We start from the raw sequence: 19,542 nt of genomic DNA, 5'->3' as shown, positions 1-19,542 counted from the left end.
GACATCACTTATATCTATAGTAATAATACAGAGACATGACTGGGGAGGTGATATCTGGGAGTTTCACTGTGACCTCATGTATATATTTAATAATAATAATACAGGGGCAAGATGAGGGATCTGGGAGTGTTTACAGTGATATTTGGTGTTTCCCCCAATACATAGGATTATACAGTAGTGAAGAAGACATCCAGTGATTTTGAGGCAACCAGCATCCATCCCCGTGTGTCAGGAGGACTGAGCAGCACCCAGAGACCCATCACAGTGCCTCCACCTCACTCTCTGATACATGAGAGAAACAAAGACCAGAAGATCTTGGAACTCACCAATAAGATCATTCAGCTGCTGACTGGAGAGGTGACTCCTGGGAATTGGACATTATACAGTAACACCAGAGAATGTGTTCGGGTGATGACTGTAATATTGTGTGTGTTAGGTTTCTATAATGTGTCAGGATCTCACTGTCTATATCTCCATGTAGGAGGGGGAGTATATAGAGGAACACAACGGTCCTGTACAAGGACGTGATGATGGAGAATCACCGGCCCCTCACATCACTGGGTAAGAGGAGACTGTAATTTATTGTACAGGGGAGAGTAGGTAAGGGGGCCTCCTATATACACACATCACCTGATAATCACATCTATACAATGTACTGAGTCACTGTGTCTCCTATAGATGGACCCAGTAAAAGAAATACACTAGAGAGATGTCCCCGTCATCTTTATTCTCAGGATTGTACAGAGGAGAATCACAGGATCCCACAGGAGCATCAGGTAGATGGGATTTAGGGTTTCACCAATATACCAAAGTGACTGTTAATATGATGTGAAGAGAATCTTTGTGTGTCTTATATACTGATTTTAGTCTGTGTTATCTCATTGAAATCCGATGGTAATATTTTATGGGTTTTTTAGAGTGAAGATCTGGCTGATGTTAAGACAGAAGACATAGAGGGAGAAGAAGAGACATATGTGACTGATATAGAGGGAGAAGAAGAGACGTATGTGACTGATATGAAGACAGAAGACATAGAGGGAGAAGAAGAGACATATGTGACTGATATAAAGGCAGAAGATATAGATGGAGAAGAAGAGATGTATGTGACTGATATAAAGGCAGAAGATATAGAGGGAGAAGAAGAGACGTATGTGACTGATATAAAGGCAGAAGATATCGAGGGAGACGAAGAGACGTATGTTACTGATATAAAGACAGAAGATATAGAGGGAGAAGAAGAGACGTATGTGACTGATAATAAGACAGATGATACAGAGGGAGAAGAAGAGACTTATGTGACTGATATAAAGGCAGAAGATACAGATGGAAAAGAAGAGACGTACGTGACTGATATGAAGGCAGAAGATATAGAGGGAGAAGAAACATATGTGACAAATATAAAAGCAGAATATATAGAGGGAGAAGAAGAAACGTATGTGACTGATATAGAGGCAGAAGATATAGATGGAGAAGAAGAGACGTATGTGAGGGGTGATCAGCAGTGTAAAGAGGAGGAAATCCCTACAGATATCGGCACAGGTGAGTTATAAACACGTATTATAGAATAGTCACATATTCTCATTGCTCAGTCACTATAACAATCTTTTATCCTACACTCTCCTCTGTCAGAACAAACTAATGAGGCAAATTTATCTGTCTAGTGCGGGAGTCAGGAGACATCTCAGAATAATTTTTTCAGTAACAGCCTGGAGTTCTGACAAGTCTTCTTTTAACATTCTGATTCCCAAACATTAATACAAGGGAGGTCATTAAGGCCCCTTCCTTTGACATAATTCAGTCCCATGTTTGTTTGACACATCAGGTGTTTAATATTTCACTGTTGGATTAATAACTTCAAAGAGACCATTCTTGTCCTGTCACAGAGGAGGGTGATATTCCTGGGCATGCTGTTCCACAACTCCCTGAAGGTCTTTCTGCCTTTGGAAAACATTGTCGTCATCCAGGCCTTGATTCACTTGGTCTGGTTTCGATCCATCTGTGCATGCTTCTGCTGGGATAACTTGTTTCCTCTGAGGCCGCTCAGTCCTGAAGGTTCCATTCCAGGGACTTTCAGTTACATCTACTATCCAAGTGGCAGTGATCACGCTGAATGAAAAATATTATGGGACCCAGGGTCCCCTAAATTTTTATAAAAAGGGGTTCTACTACACTATTTCTGTGACCCATCATATATTATGGAGGATGAGGGCAGGAAGCAGTTGGGCCAGTGCTGGGAGCAGGTAATAGTTGAGGTAGAGGGGGTTAAGGGCAAGCAGCAGTTGGTATAGAGCTGTGGGTAAAGGCAGGAAGAAGTTGTGGTAGAGCTGGTGCTGATAGAGGGTATTAAGAGCAGACAGTATTTGCGACCGAGCTGGTTGGCAAGGAGGGGGCTAGGGGCCGTCAGTGCTGGGGGTAAGGGTAGATAGCTTAATTAGTGGCAGCAGCTGGCCCATGCTCACCTCCTCCTACACACTATTGTTTGCCAGATGGTTGTACCCCCTTCTGGCCCCCACCCACCGCTCTTCACTGTCAGTAGCAGCCACAGGAAGTTACCCCCAACTCCCACAGCAGCAAAACAGCCACCTGATCACCCCCATGGCACCAAACCCAGGGCATCGACAAACGCAGGATTATCTGGGGAAGTGTTGAGTGTATCTATATGTATATATATATATATATATATATATATCTCCAAGAAATGGACCGGCACTCCAAGGTGAGTGATACTTTCCAACATAACCAGCATAGATCAGCAGCACTCTGAGACTTGTAATGATGGTAAATCAAATAAAATCTATAATGTCTACGGCGTTTCGGGGGCTACCCCATCTTCAGGACAAACAAGATAAAACAATGTGCAACACAACCTTAAATACTTACATGCCCAAAAGGACTCCATTCTCCCCTCCGGATCGACAGCCGCCTCCGTCACCGAGTTCTACTTCCGGTCACGCTGCTCCGTGTCACCGGAAGTGACGTGATCATGGAACAGATGCCGGTCCGGCTGCGTGGAATGCCAATCAACATATTATACTACAATAACTAGAAAATTCATGTAGAACTTGACAAAATGGTGTAAAAATAAAACATATCTAAAAATAAATGAATAAAATGTGCATTTAAAACACTGCAGAAAAAAACAAAGAAACTATGTATGAATAGTTATATATGTAAGGCAGTCTTCAACAAAACATTAATACATTCTTTGTGACATTCCAACCCTAGTGCTATTAAAATCGGGCACTAATATAAATACAAAAATAACTGATCATGAATAAAGTGCATAATGTGTTCTACCTATTGAGAAACAATTTTAATTAATAAAAAAAACATTAACACATGAAAAAGGTGTTATGACCAATATGAATACTGTGTCATATAAAAAAAAAAATTATTTCTATAAAAATTAATGAAATGCATAAGACGGGCTACTCCCCGAAACGCAGATTTTGTTTGATTTACCATCATTACAAGTCTCAGAGTGCCGCTGAACTATGCTGGATATATATAAATATATAGCACAATACAAAACAAACGGGCGCTAGGTTATGAGAGGGATGGAAAATGGTGTTCCTATGCAGCTCTCTGAGGGGCGGCTACTAACCCCTTGAATGGAAGAAACAAAAAATATTGTGGGAAAGCGCAATGGGATGACCAATCGATATTGTTCATTATAGAAGTAAAACGGTCTATTGACAATAAATATTTAAACATAAAGTGCACAAATAAAACCGTGAATCATATGAGGGGTAACCCAAATAGTAATGATTTACACTGTATCTGTAAATATATTGCATAATGGTGAAATAATACATATCAAGGGTACCCCATGGTCGGGTAAAAATCCAGAAGGAAAAAAGGCCTCATTAGACCCTATAGTGCAAAAAGTAAAAATAAAAAATATATGGAAAATGAAATATAGAATTGATAAATAATAATTGTCTTAATCGTACTCCAATGTACATACAGCGCCTTGCAAAAGTATTCACCCCCCCCCCCCTTTGGATTTTTCATGTTTTGTTGCCTCACAACCTGGAATTACAATGGATTGTGTGAAGGTGTGCGTCATGTCATTCACAGAACATGCCTACAACTGTGACGTTGTGTTTTTTTATATTGTGAATCAAACAACATTTAGGACAACATAACAGAAAACTTCAGCGTGCATAACTATTCACCCCCCTAAAGTCAGTACTTTGTGGAGCCACCTTTTGCGGCACTTACAGCTGCCAGTCGCTTTGGATGAGTCTCTATGAGCTTGCCACATCTTGCCCCTGGGATTTTTGCCCATTCCTCAAGGCAAAACTGCTCCAGCTCCTTCATGTTGGATGGTTTCCGCTTGTGAACAGCGATCTTCAAGTCTGACCACAGATTCTCCATTGCACTGAGATCTGGGCTGTGACTTGGCCATTCCTACACATTTATATGTTTCCCCTTACACCAGGGCTTGACACATTTATCTAAAATTTAGGAGCCAGGATGAAAGTGTAGGAGCCAGACCCCCCCTTAACCCCGGGAAGCATTACTGAGCACCTACGCCCCTGACAACCAACCCACATGGTCACACCACTAATGGGGTGCCCCAGTAGTAATCCCCCCTCTGCAGTGCCCCCAGTAGTAATCCCCCCTCTGCAGTGCCCCCAGTAGTAATCCCCCCTCTGCAGTGCCCCCAGTAGTAATCTCCCCTATGCAGTGCTCCCAGTAGTAATCCTCCCTCTGCAGTGCCCCCAGTAGTAATCCTCCATCTGCAGTGCCCCCAGTAGTAATCCTCCCTCTGCAGTGCCCCCAGTAGTAATCCCCCCTCTGCAGTGCCCCCAGTAGTAATCCCCCCCTCTGCAGTGCCCCCAGTAGTAATCCCCCCTCTGCAGTGCCCCCAGTAGTAATCCTCCCTCTGCAGTGTCCCCAGTAGTAATCCCCCCTCTGCAGTGCCCCCAGTAGTAATCCAACCTCTGCAGTGCCCCCAGTAATAATCTCCCCCTCTGCAGTGCCCCCAGTAGTAATCCCCCTTCTGCAGTGCCCCCAGTAGTAATCCCCCTTCTGCAGTGCCCCCAGTAGTAATCCCCCCTCTGCAGTGCCACCAGTAGTAATCCTCCCTCTGCAGTGCCCCCAGTAGTAATCCCCCCTCTGCAGTGCCCCCAGTAGTAATCCTCCCTCTGCAGTGCCCCCAGTAGTAAGCCCCCCTCTGCAGTACCCCCAGTAGTAATCCCCCCTCTGCAGTGCCCCCAGTAGTAATCCCCCCTCTGCAGTGCACCCAGTAATAACCCCCCCTCTGCAGTGCCCCCAGTAGTAATCCCCCCTCTGCAGTGCCCCCAGTAGTAATCCCCCCTCTGCAGTGCCCCCAGTAGTAATCTCCCCCTCTGCAGTGCCCCCAGTAATAATCCCCCCTATGCATTTCCCCTAGTAGTAGCCCCCCCCATAGTGTCCCCAGTAGCGGCCACCCCGACCTATGCAGTGTCCCCACACTATCGGCCACCCCCACCTATGCAGTGTCCCTACAGTAGCGGCCACCCCCCCTATGCAGTGCCCCTTAAAAAAAAACGCAACTTACCTGATCCCCGCTCCTGCCGACGACTGCCGCTGTCCGCTCCTCCTGGCCGCTCTGCACTATGGGAGAGACATCATGATGTGACGTCTCTCCCAACCTGCTGCGGGGAAAGCCAGAAGGTGGAGCTCATGAGTGAACTCTAGCTGCCTCACTCTGTGAACGACGCAGCAGCCGATGAGAGTCTGACAGACTCTCATCGGCTGCTATAAGAAACATACAGCCGCCGCTGACTGCTGTATGTTTGTTACTCTGTAGTGTGGACCGTGCTCGCGGTCTTCACTACAGGGCCCGGGTGTTGCTGAAAACCTGGTTGCCAGGCAGCCAAATCTGGTGGCTGTGGACCTGTATGATGGTGCATTGTCCTGCTGATAGAGCCTCTCCCGCCTAAGTGACTGCATGAATACACCTACTCTGAAGCCTCGTTTATTGTCACTTATATCGTAATATGCTGCCATTTTCACTGCATATTGTATGATAACAGATTACACAGATATCTGCCTATATATAGTAAATCAATTGAGAAAGGTACAACTTATTGTGGGGTGGGGTGTCATGTACTGGGAATGGAAGTGGCTGTCTCAGTTTATGGCACATGAGTATATATTTAGATTTATTGATAGTATATTTTGGTGCCAGTTAATGAATTATATATTACCATCAAAATCTGCCCATTTCATGGTTATTTGGGAACATTCACCACAGTCTGTACTGAATTATAATGAATCTTATTGTGGGCAAACATTTAAATTTCCATATATGTATATTATTCCCAGCAGATGGATGTAGCAGCCGGAATGTCTCAGAGGATCATCTCGTTATAACTCAGAATTGTGAAATAGATGATATCACCCGAGCTTCATTTACCCAAGTTATACCTCCAGTACCTCACAGTGCAGATATATCACCTAATCCCTCTGATCATGGGGAGTGTTCTCCTGATAACTCAGATAATGGTGCATCTGCTACATCTCGTACATTAGATAAAATATTTCCCTCTTCTGTAGATGCCAAATGTTTTACACAGAATACAAAGCTTATTACCCTTCAGCCAGCTAAGACAGGTGACAGGCCATTTCCATGCTGTAAGTGTAGGAAATGTTTTACATGGAAATCATCTCTTCTAAGGCATCAGAGATGTCACACAGGTGAGAAACCATTTCCATGCTCTGAGTGTGGGAAATGTTTTACATTAAAATCAGACCTTGTTATACATCAGAGACGTCACACAGGTGAGAAACCATTTCCATGCTCTGAGTGTGGGAAATATTTTACGCGCAAATCAAGTTTTGATACACATCAGAGAAGTCACACAGGTGAGAAACCATTTCCATGCTCTGAGTGTGGGAAATGTTATACACAAAAATCAGCTCTTGTTACACATCAGAGAAGTCACACAGGGGAGAAACCATTTCCATGTTCTGAGTGTGGGAAAAGTTTTACATGGAAATCAGTTCTTGTTACACATCAGAGAAGTCACACAGATGAGAAACCATTTCCATGTTCTGAGTGTGGGAAACGGTTTACGCAGAAATCAAGTCTTGTTACACATCAGAGAAGTCACACAGATGAGAAACCATTTCCATGTTCTGAGTGTGGGAAACGGTTTATGCAGAAATCAAATCTTGTTACACATCAGAGAAGTCACACAGGTGAGAAACCATTTCCATGCTCTGAGTGTGGGCAATGTTTTACACATAAATCAGATCTTGTTATACATCAGAGAAGGCACACAGGTGAGAAACCATTTCCATGTTCTGAGTGTGGGAAATGTTATACACGCAAATTATATCTTGATAGACATCAGAGAATACATACAGGTGAGAAACCATTTCCATGCTCTGAGTGTGGGGAATGTTTTACACAGAAATCATATCTTGTTATACATCAGAGAAGTCACACAGGTGAGAAACCATTTCCATGCTTTCCATGCTCTGAGTGTGGGAAATGTTTTACACAGAAATCAGATCTTGTTATACATCAGAGAATACATACAGGTGAGAAACCATTTCCATGTTCTGAGTGTGGTAAATATTTTACACGCAAATCAACTCTTGTTAAACATCAGAAATATCACACAGGTGACATAATCACTTCTATGTTCTGAGTGTGGGAAATGCAGCAAGTGTGACATATATATATATATATATATATATATTATTAAGAATGTGTGGGGTAAAGGACAGCGAGGAGTTCAAGATGTCATGCAGGCAGCAAACTTGGATGGCCAGGAGGAAGATGTTATCGTCAGAAAGCGAGAGAGGGGGAGAGGTTGGGGACTTGTAAAGGGGAAAGATGATCAATTCTATTTTGTACATGTTTGAAAAAAACCATACCCTGCTTAGGTTAGCCTGCCTCTGTCTCGCCCATCCAGGTGCAGGCAGACATAACTTGCAGACACATATGCAAGTGTGGTCCAGAGGAGGGGTGGGCTTATTGGATGACCTATATGTGGGGATGAAGGAGAGGCATGGTGTTTGGGCATCAGATGAGAGGTAGCTAGGTTGGTGTTGCCTGTAATGGAGCTGGGCAGGTTTGGTGGGTGATTTCCATATGGTGAAGATAATAGTGGAGGACATCGGACCTATGATATAAAGCTAGGTGGGAGTTCCCTTTCGGAGAGAGGTGAGGTAACTTGTGTCTATGTGGCAGACAAGGATCACTGTGACAAAACCTGCTGAAATGAACTTTCCCCATGTCCTCGTAGAGTGCCTGTCCTACCACACATTATAACTATATAGTGTGTTATATCATTCCCCATAGCATGTCTCTGCTCACCCCCATACTGTGTCATATCATTCCCCATATCATGTCTCTGCTCACCCCCATACTGTGTCATATCATACACCATAGCATGTCTCTGGTTACCCCCATACTGTGTTATATCATACCCCATAGCATGTCTCTAGTTACCCCCATACTGTGTTATATCATACCCCATAGCATGTCTCTACTCACCCCATACTGTTATATCATACCCCATAGCATGTCTCTGGTTACCCCCATACTGTGTTATACCATTCCCCATAGCATATCTCTGCTCACCCCCATACTGTGTGTTATATCATTCCCCATAGCATTTCTCTACTCACCTCCATAATCTTTTATATCATTCCCCATCGCATGTCTCTACTCACCTCCATAATCTTTTATATCATTCCCCATAGCATGTCTGCTCACCCCCATACTGTGTTATATCATTCCCCATAGCATGTCTCTGCTCACCCCCATACTGTTATATCATTCTCCATAGCATGTCTCTGCTCACCCCCATACTGTGTTATATCATTCCCCATAGCATATCTCTGTTCACCCCCATACTGTGTTATATCATTCCCCATAGCATGTCTCTGCTCACCCCCATACTGTGTTATATCATTCCCCATAGCATGTCTCTGCTCACCCCCATACTGTGTTATATCATTCTCCATAGCATGTCTCTGCTCACCCCCATACTCTTTTATATCATGTGCCATGCAGGGGAGCTGTGCAGAGCAGTGAGTGGGCCTCCATTTTACTGTATCCATTCCACTGTCTAGTGTTCCCTCTAGCACCGGCGGCAGGCAGGGCGCCGGAGCCAGAGAGGGCAATGTAGTGCGCGCGCCCCCGAAAAGGGGGCGTGGTCAAGAAAAGGGTGTGTGTCTATAAGACGCGTCCCCTTTTCATCATACTTGGGGGCATGCCCGGCGCTTACGGACATGCCGGGCAGCTCCCAAGCGCTGCAGAGAGGGAGAATAGATGCCGGGCGCATGCGCCCGGCGTCTATTCTTTGGCGGTGACCGGGTCACCGCATGTTTCTCCACCCGCGGGACACTGCGTCCCGCGGGTGAGAACGGCTCCCACAGGCTGTGAGGGCAGGGCGCTTTTTGCCCTCCAGAAGGAGGGCAGGGCGCCTTGCCCCGCTAAAACAGCCTAGTGGGAAGGCTAACTGTCACCATTTTGTGAACTAGTATAGTGTGTATAACAGTTGCATAACACACAGAGCTGTGTTCCTCACTCCTGTAATTTTTTTTGGGGGGGGGGCGGGGGCCGGTGTTATGGATCCTACACTTTCATCCTCGCTCCTAGATTTTAGAAAAAATTGTCAAGCCGTGTGTATATATATATATATATAAAATATTATTTTTAACTATTTTTTGTTATATATATATATATATATATATATATATCTTTATTCTTATTTTAATTGATCTTTACGGTGTATGTATCTAAACTTCTGTTTATATTGTTACAATTAAATATACATATATATTTATTTTCGTGAATAGATCACATAGGCTGGAATAAATTCTCTCTAATGTCAACTGATCAGTAAAACTGAAGTAATACAGATGCATTAATTACAAAAATAAAAAAATGCTAAAGAGAAATGAGTATATAATATACAGTCAGGTGCTTAAATATTTGGACATTGACAGAATTTTCATATTTTGGCCTCTATTCACCACCACAATGGCTTTGAAATGAAACAAACAAGATGTGCTTTACCTGCAGACTTTCAGATTTAATTTGAGGGTAATTACTTCCAAATCATGTGACCGGTGTAGGAATTACAACGGTTTCTATATGTGCCTCCCACTTTTTAAGGGGCCAAAAGTAATGGGACTATAAACTCAAAAGCTATTTCATGGACACAAACACAGTGACTGTATGTGTTTAGGCCAGCCTTATGGGGTCTGTATGTGTTTAGGCCAGCCTTTATGGGGTCTGTATGTTTAGGCCAGCCTTTATGGGGTCTGTATGTGTTTGGGTCAGCCTTTCCGGGGTCTGTATGTGTTTGGGTCAGCCTTTCTGGGGTCTGTATGTGTTTGGGCCAGCCTTTATGGGGTCTGTATGTGTGTAGGCCAGCCTTTATGGGGTCTGTATGTGTTTAGGCCAGCCTTTATGGGATCTGTATGTGTTTGGGCCAGCCTTTCCGGGGTCTGTATGTGTTTGGGCCAGCCTTACCGGGGACTGTATGTGTGTGGGCCAGCCTTTACAGGGACTGTATGTGTTTGGGCCAGCCTTTCCGGGGTCTGTATGTGTTTGGGCCAGGCTTTATGGGGTCTGTATGTGTTTGGGCCAGCCTTTCCGGGGTCTGTATGTGTTTGGGCCAGCCTTTCCGGGGTCTGTATGTGTTTGGGCCTGCCTTTCCGGGGTCTGTATGTGTGGGCCAGCCTTTCCGGGATCTGTATGTGTGTGGGCCAGCCTTTCCGGGGTCTGTATGTGTTTTAAGCTAGCCTTTATGGGGTCTGTATGTGTTTAGGCCAGCCTTTATGGGGTCTGTACGTGTTTGGGCCAGCCTTTCCGGGGTCTGTACGTGTTTAGGCCAGCCTTTCCGGGGTCTGTATGTGTTTGGGCCAGCCTTTATGGGGTCTGTATGTGTTTGGGCCAGCCTTTCCGGGGTCTGTATGTGTTTGGGACAGCCTTTCCGGGGTCTGTATGTGTTTGGGACAGCCTTTCCGGGGTCTGTATGTGTTTAGGCCAGCCTTTCCGGGGTCTGTATGTGTTTGGGCCAGCCTTTATGGGGTCTGTATGTGTTTGGGCCAGCCTTTATGGGGTCTGTATGTGTTTGGGCCAGCCTTTCCGGGGTCTGTATGTGTTTGGGACAGCCTTTCCGGGGTCTGTATGTGTTTGGGCCAGCCTTTCCTGGGTCTGTATGTGTTTGGGCCAGCCTTTCCGGGGTCTGTATGTGTGGGCCAGCCTTTCCGGGATCTGTATGTGTGTGGGCCAGCCTTTCCGGGGTCTGTATGTGTTTTAAGCTAGCCTTTATGGGGTCTGTATGTGTTTAGGCCAGCCTTTATGGGGTCTGTACGTGTTTGGGTCAGCCTTTCCGGGGTCTGTACGTGTTTAGGCCAGCCTTTCCGGGTTCTGTATGTGTTTGGGCCAGCCTTTATGGGGTCTGTATGTGTTTGGGCCAGCCTTTCCGGGGTCTGTATGTGTTTGGGACAGCCTTTCCGGGGTCTGTATGTGTTTGGGACAGCCTTTCCGGGGTCTGTATGTGTTTGGGACAGCCTTTCCGAGGTCTGTATGTGTTTAGGCCAGCCTTTCCGGGGTCTGTATGTGTTTGGGCCAGCCTTTATGGGGTCTGTATGTGTTTGGGACAGCCTTTCCGGGGTCTGTATGTGTTTGGGACAGCCTTTCCGGGGTCTGTATGTGTTTGGGACAGCCTTTCCGGGGTCTGTATGTGTGTGGGACAGCCTTTCCGGGGTCTGTATGTGTGTAGGCCACCCTTTCCGGGGTCTGTATGCCAGCCTTTCTGGGGTCAGTATGTGTTTAGGCCAGCCTTTATGGGGTCTGTATGTGTTTGGGCCAGCCTTTCTGGGGTCTGTACGTGTTTGGGCCAGCCTTTATTGGGGTCTGTACGTGTTTGGGCCAGCCCTTCTGGGGTCTGTACGAGTTTGGGTCAGCCTTTCCGGGGTCTGTATGTGTTTGGGCCAGCCTTTCCGGGGTCTGTATGTGTTTGGGCCAGCCTTTCCGGGGACTGTATGTGTTTGGGCCAGCCTTCACAGGATCTGTTTGTGATAAGATGGAATTGTGGGAAAACTATGCAGGATATGACACAATTTGGGAAAGTAGACCTGCAAAGCAGGGGAACCATGCATACCCTACACAACAGGCCAGCCTTTCCGGGGTCTGTATGTGTTTAGGCCAGCCTTTATGGGGTCTGTATGTTTAGGCCAGCCTTTATGGGGTCTGTATGTGTTTGGGTCAGCCTTTCCGGGGTCTGTATGTGTTTGGGTCAGCCTTTGTGGGGGCTGTATGTGTTTGGGCCAGCCTTTATGGGGTCTGTATGTGTGTAGGCCAGCCTTTATGGGGTCTGTATGTGTTTAGGCCAGCCTTTCCGTGGTCTGTATGTGTTTGGGCCAGCCTTTTGCTGGGTCTGTATGTGTTTGGGACAGCCTTTCCGGGGTCTGTATGTGTTTAGGCCAGCCTTTCCGGGGTCTGTATGTGTTTGGGCCAGCCTTTATGGGGTCTGTATGTGTTTGGGCCAGCCTTTCCGGGGTCTGTATGTGTTTGGGACAGCCTTTCCGGGGTCTGTATGTGTTTGGGCCAGCCTTTCCGGGGTCTGTATGTGTTTGGGCCAGCCTTTCCGGGGTCTGTATGTGTGGGCCAGCCTTTCCGGGATCTGTATGTGTGTGGGCCAGCCTTTCCGGGGTCTGTATGTGTTTTAAGCTAGCCTTTATGGGGTCTGTATGTGTTTAGGCCAGCCTTTATGGGGTCTGTACGTGCCTTTCCGGGGTCTGTATGTGTTTGAGCCAGCCTTTCCGGGGTCTGTATGTGTTTGGGACAGCCTTTCCGGGGTCTGTATGTGTTTGGGACAGCCTTTCCGGGGTCTGTATGTGTGTGGGACAGCCTTTCCGGGGTCTGTATGTGTGTGGGACAGCCTTTCCGGGGTCTGTACGTGTGTGGGCCTGCTTTTACGGGGTCTGTACGTGTTTGGGCCTGCTTTTACGGGGTCTGTACGTGTTTGGGCCAGCCTTTATGGGGTCTGTACGTGTTTGGGCCAGCCTTTCCGGGGTCTGTATGTGTGTAGGCCACCCTTTCCGGGGTCTGTATGCCAGCCTTTCCGGGGTCAGTATGTGTTTAGGCCAGCCTTTATGGGGTCTGTATGTGTTTGGGCCAGCCTTTATGGGGTCTGTATGTGTTTGGGCCAGCCTTTATGGGGTCTGTATGTGTTTGGGCCAGCCTTTCTGGGGTCTGTACGTGTTTGGACCAGCCTTTATGGGGTCTGTACGAGTTTGGGTCAGCCTTTCCGGGGTCTGTATGTGTTTAGGACAGCCTTTCCGGGGTCTGTATGTGTTTGGGCCAGCCTTTCCGGGGACTGTATGTGTTTGGGCCAGCCTTCACAGGATCTGTTTGTGATAAGATGGAATTGTGGGAAAACTATGCAGAATATGACACAATTTGGGAAAGTAGACCTGCAAAGCAGGGGAACCATGCATACCCTACACAACAGGCCAGCCTTTCCGGGGTCTGTATGTGTTTAGGCCAGCCTTTATGGGGTCTGTATGTTTAGGCCAGCCTTTATGGGGTCTGTATGTGTTTGGGTCAGCCTTTCCGGGGTCTGTATGTGTTTGGGTCAGCCTTTCTGGGGTCTGTATGTGTTTGGGCCAGCCTTTATGGGGTCTGTATGTGTGTAGGCCAGCCTTTATGGGGTCTGTATGTGTTTAGGCCAGCCTTTCCGTGGTCTGTATGTGTTTGGGCCAGCCTTTTGCTGGGTCTGTATGTGTTTGGGCCAGCCTTTCCAGGGTCTGTATGTGTTTGGGCCAGCCTTTATGAGGTCTGTATGTATTTGGGCCAGCCTTTATGAGGTCTGTATATGTTTGGGCCCGCCTTTCTGGGATCTGTATGTGTTTAGGCCAGCCTTTCCGCGGTCTGTATGTGTTTGGGCCAGCCTTTATGGGGTCTGTATGTGTTTGGACCAGCTTTTCCGGGGTCTGTATGTGTTTGGGCCAGCCTTTCCGGGGTCTGTATGTGTTTGGGCCGGCCTTTATGGGGTCTGTATGTGTTTGGGCCAGCCTTTATGGGGTCTGTATGTGTTTGGGCCAGCCTTTATGGGGTCTGTATGTGTTTGGGCCAGCTTTTCCTGGGTCTGTATGTGTTTAGGGCAGCCTTTCCGGGGTCTGTATGTGTTTAGGGCAGCCGTTCCAAGGTCTGTAGGTGTTTAGGCCAGCCTTTCCGGCGGGTCTGTATGTGTTTAGGCCAGCCTTTCCGGGGTCGGTATGTGTTTAGGCCAGCCTTTCCGGGGACTGTGTGTGTTTAGGGCAGCCTTTCCGGGGTCTGTATGTGTTTAGGCCAGCCTTTCCGGCGGGTCTGTATGTGTTTGGGCCAGCCTTTCCGGGGTCTGTATGTGTTTAGGGCAGCCTTTCCGGGGTCTGTATGTGTTTAGGGCAGCCTTTCCGGGGTCTGTATGTGTTTAGGGCAGCCTTTCCGGGGTCTGTATGTGTTGAGGCCAGCCTTTATGGGGTCTGTATGTGTTTGGGCCAGCCTCTCTGGGGTCTGTATGTATTTGGGCCAGCCTTTCCGGGATCTGTATGTGTTTAGGCCAGCCTTTCCTGCGTCTGTATGTGTTTGGGCCAGCTTTTATGGGGTCTGTATGTGTTTGGGCCAGCCTTTGCGGGGTCTGTATGTGTTTAGGGCAGCCTTTCCGGGGTCTGTATGTGTTTAGTGCAGCCATTCCAAGGTCTGTATGTGTTTAGGCCAGCCTTTCCGGGGTCTGTATGTGTTTAGGGCAGCCTTTCCGGGGTCTGTATGTGTTTAGTGCAGCCATTCCAAGGTCTGTATGTGTTTGGGCCAGCCTTTCCGGGGTCTGTATGTGTTTAGGCCAGCCTTTCCGGGGTCTGTATGTGTTTGGGCCAGCCTTTCCGGGGTCTGTATGTGTTTGGGCCAGCCTTTCCGGGGTCTGTATGTGTTTGGGCCAGCCTTTCCGGGGTCTGTATGTGTTTAGGCCAGCCTTTCCGGGGTCTGTATGTGTTTAGGCCAGCCTTTCCGGGGTCTGTATGTGTTAGGGCCAGCCTTTCCGGGGTCTGTATGTGTTAGGGCCAGCCTTTCCGGCGGGTCTGTATGTGTTTAGGCCAGCCTTTCCGGGGTCTGTATGTGTTAGGGCCAGCCTTCACGGGACCTGTTTGTGATAAGGTGCTGACTTCAGGTATTACTTTGGTTAATTCTTGAAGGTGGAATATAGCACCAAGTCCCAAGTGAAAAAACATAACATATTAAGGCCTTAGACAGCTGTATGTAAAACACGTGTAAGAGAATAAGGTGGATGATAGAATGTACCAAAGGAAAGATTTAAGATAAATGTTTTAATTTCTAAAAAATCAATGAGTGTACTGATAGATTTCAAAGGCGTAACAAACTAGCAACCACACTGGGTATAGGAGAACCACCGATTCACCAAATGACATAATACAACAAATATAGGGCCTGATTCAGAGCCGTTTGCTATTTGCGGTCGTTCGTTTAAAAAAAAGGGGTGGCTATTCAAATTAACCGTTCGCTCTTTGTGGTCTGTTGACGCCTCTATGTCTGAACGAGCAAGCAAAACTTGCGGTCGAAATTTTGATAAAAACGCCCCCTGGCCGCTCGCATCATACGTCATGTCCGCTATTTATTAGATTAATCGAGTACATCGAACAGCGTATGAACTGCTCGCTATTCTTGTGGTTGGTTTTTCCTACCACTATATTGCGAGCAGTTCTGACTATAAAATAACCCAGTGACGTGGTCGATGACGCTGCTGTTTTAATTATGCACACCCATAAAACGCCCGTTTTGACCTTTAAGCACGCCTGCGTTCTGGTCTCCACTCCCCGTTTTCAAGCACCTTCCCCTGTTACCACCCACATACGCCTCCTCCTGTCACTCAAAATAGCAGACATTCGCTATTTAGCGAACAAACGATTTTCGGCTGCACTGACTGGTTCGCGCATGCGTATTACAATCCGTACGCATGCGCAGATGAGCGAACATCGGTCAGAACGAACGAGCGGCCGCTTACGAGCGGCTCTGAATGAAGCCCATATACCAGTAACCATCTGCGCCCTGTCTTGTTTACATATAGCTAATTCCACGAATATAAATAGTGACAGTTCATCTGGTTGCGATTTTTGAAGATCAGACCTCCATAGATACCTCCATAGATACGCCAGATTCAGTCCATAGGAAAAAAATGAAAAGATATACACAAAGTACTGGTAGTTCCAAATGTAAATAGTATATCAGCCTTCCGTGTACTTTATGGAGTCCTAAATAGAGTGATATACAGATATAGAATGATTGGAAACTGCTGGTATTCCCCAGGACTCTCTTCATGTCCCTCCCACCACTGGTTTATTCCAGAGATTGTGGGGTAAATTTATCAAAGGTCGACTTGAAGAATGATTTAGCTCTTCTCAAACCGACTCAAATCGAATTGCGTTAAAACCGTTTTTTCACTAGATTTACTATAGTTCAATTTGTTCTGCGATTTGCAAAACAAATTCGATTTGATTCAGTTTTGAACAGTGATTTGCTGTTGGATTTGGCACGTTCATGTACAAATCAAACGGCAAATCACACTTCAAACCGAACTGCAAATCCCCGACAGCATAGAACTGCTTCATGCTTTCACTTTCATTATGAGCAGTTCCTTCTCACACAGATATATGCAGACATCAGTGAGATGCCAGCATGTATGTGACTGTAAAAAGTAAAGAGTTAAAAGTAAAAAAGAATGATGTGAGGTCCCCCCCCAAAACAGAACCAGCCCCGGACTGTTCAAACCCAGGTCTGGTTGACTAAGTACAGGGAAAAAATTGCGTAGGGTCTCCCTCTACTTAGTACAACCAGCACTGGGCTATTGGAATCAGTGCTGGTTCTGGAATTACAGGGAAAAAATTGCGTAGGGTCTCCCTGTAATTCACAGAACCAGCCCCATTCTAACGGGGGACTGATGCCACAGCCAGGGGAGCCCTATAACCGGGCCTCCCAGCCACAGCATCAGCCCTGACTGCTAGTCAGCCCAATAAAAGGGTCTCCCTCTCCAGGGCACCCCTAGCCTAGGCTGATAGCCCAGGGCTATCCTCGCCACCCCTGGGCGGTGGGTGGCGGGTTGATTGTGTTAGTGTAGTGTAAAAATAGAATAAAAATATTATCTTTACAGTAGAACTGCAGTTCCCAGCAAGCCTCCCCCACATGCTAGTACTTGGAGAACCACAAGTACCAGCATGCGGGGCATTAAGGGGCCACTGGGACCTGTAGTTCACCTGCAAAGAAATGTTGAAAGAAACACACACACACACACCTTACACAGTATAAGTTTATTACATACATACACACTCACACATACTCACCTATATTACCTTGAGTGGTCCCCTTGTCCAGTAGGCATCCAATGTGTTGTTAAAATAACAAAACTAAAAAACCCGACCCTCGCACTAAGCATCCTAACCAGGATGATTATTACTTCCCGAATGAAGCGCTCAGACGCGGCTTTCTCCTTTTAAGGTCCGTGTCTGAGCGTTCATTGGCTGAGAGAGGTCAGGCCCCGCCTCTCAGGCAATGAACGACTCCATTGAACTCAATGTAACTAAAGTTTATCCTGCTGTTCCCATCATTTGATTTCGCCTTTAGTAAATACCCAAATGCAAAATCGAATATAAATTGAATGAAAATTGCACCTCATATCACTCAAAATGCCAAATTGAAATTTAGTAAATTTACCCCTGTGAGTTGACTTCATACAATTGTCAAAGGTAAGAAATTAACACTATGTCCTAATGGTGATAAATCTCTTTTCAAATAAGGTCAGAGGCTTATCCAGTGTCCTCATGTACTGCGGCATTTGTAGTAAGAAAGTGGTTTAGGAATTTGTAGCTAGGTATAGTATCTCACGGGTGATAGTATTACTCAATTCACAGGAAAAGTGTTCCAGGCAATGTGCTTACACTCAGGAATACAGAGCAAACTTCAAACCCTGTATAGGCCACAGGTTTCTAAAGTGGTTTCACAGCCAAGAGTGGGATGGTCAAAGGCACTGCCAATGGTCTTACATAGCTTCTGTTTCGTTCCATGAGCTCTCCTTAATCTTTTTCCTTCTGAGATATTTTTTGGAAACTACCCAAATGTGATTGTAAACCCAGCAAGACTCTTCCTTGATGCATGATTTACTAACGGACTATGTCATAAAAAGGTTTCATCATTTAAAGGACTTACAAAGAAAACCATGTAAAACGAATCAAAGACTGCCCAGAAGGACCACGTCACACAATCTAACCTGGAGATTATGTAATGATAAGAAAATGTTTACATTCTAGTTGCCTCGCAGATCAACGGGAAGGACCATATAAGGTGTTGCTGACAACTACCACCTCCCACAATGTCACAGAGAAAACAAACTGGATACACGCTTCACATATGTTCTCTGTGGAACGAGATAAGATTCTTTGGATACAAAGACGTTAATCAAGCCACACCACAAATATCAGTTAACATTTATTACAAAGTAAAAGAGTAAAATGTAATAAACATTTAACTTGCTTTGTTAGATCATCTACTTAGAACATAAATGGTTTCATTCCCAGGAGCCTTGAAGCTGGGATCTCATACATCGAGCATAGGCCTTGGCTATAGGCTATATGCTGTAGGCTTACTGACAAATGACAGCTTTATATAAGGGAATAAACTCCCTACATAAGCATTTAACAAGTATAGAGGTCATGTTTGGAAATATAGGTAAAAGAAAGGATAGACAGTAGGGGACACTGTTGCCTCAATTATGAATGTTGGATATCCCAACAATACATGACTATTTTATGGTGTATGCTTAGATTAATATGAAGGTAATACCATGTTTACTCAGGATTAAATATGTCTGGCCAAAGAGACCTTTGTCCTGTTCTCAGGTTCTTTCTGTTAAGAACACCTTATGCAATGTTTTACCATCTACTAATGTCTAACCATTGTCTAATGCCGTATACATTTATAAAATCACACAACAATATGGCTTTCAGCAACCATTTTCTGTACTCCCATTACAACGCTGCAAGGAGGTTGCCAAGTCAGAGCAAGATCACTTTTGGAAGCAGAAAAGACATTGGCCCTCATTCAGAGCCACTCGCTATTTGCGGTCGTTCGTTCTAAAACTAGGGGTGGCTATTCAAATGAACCGTTCGCTGTTTGCGGTCTGTTCACGCCTCTATGTCTGAACGAGCGAACAAAACTTGCATTCGTTTTTTGGAAAAATACGCCCCCTGGCCGCTCGCATCCTACGTCATGTCCGCTATTTATTAGATTAATCGAGTACATCGACAAGGGTATGAACTGCTCGCTATTCTTGGGGTTGGTGTTTGCTACCACAATTTTGCGAGCAGTTCTGACTATAAAATAACCCAGTGACGTGGTCCATGACGCTGCTGTTTTAAATATGCACACCCATAAAACGCCCGTTTTGACCTTTAAGCACGCCTGCGTTCTGATTTCCACTCCCCATTTTCAAGCACCTTCCCCTGTTACCACCCACATACGCCTCTTTCTGT

General features: G+C 46.0%; 1 protein-coding gene across 1 annotated transcript in view; it reads left to right on the top strand.

Annotated features, from left to right (window-relative positions):
* The first annotated feature begins 512 nt into the window (after window positions 1–512).
* The window catches only part of LOC148431243 (uncharacterized), a 257,621-nt gene continuing 238,591 nt past the window's right edge, over window positions 513–19,542 (top strand). The window contains 3 exon segments of the mRNA XM_088466172.1: window positions 513–561; window positions 679–776; window positions 1,182–1,388. Of these exon segments, the coding sequence (XP_088322298.1) occupies window positions 528–561; window positions 679–776; window positions 1,182–1,388 (339 nt within the window). The 5' untranslated portion in view covers window positions 513–527.

The sequence above is a fragment of the Taudactylus pleione genome, unplaced genomic scaffold (assembly GCF_031769625.1).
Source record: "Taudactylus pleione unplaced genomic scaffold, aTauple2 ptg002601l, whole genome shotgun sequence".
NCBI classification, from domain to species: domain Eukaryota; kingdom Metazoa; phylum Chordata; class Amphibia; order Anura; family Myobatrachidae; genus Taudactylus; species Taudactylus pleione.
The sequence above is the reverse complement of the archived record's forward strand: the minus strand, read 5'-3'. Positions and strand labels throughout refer to the sequence as shown.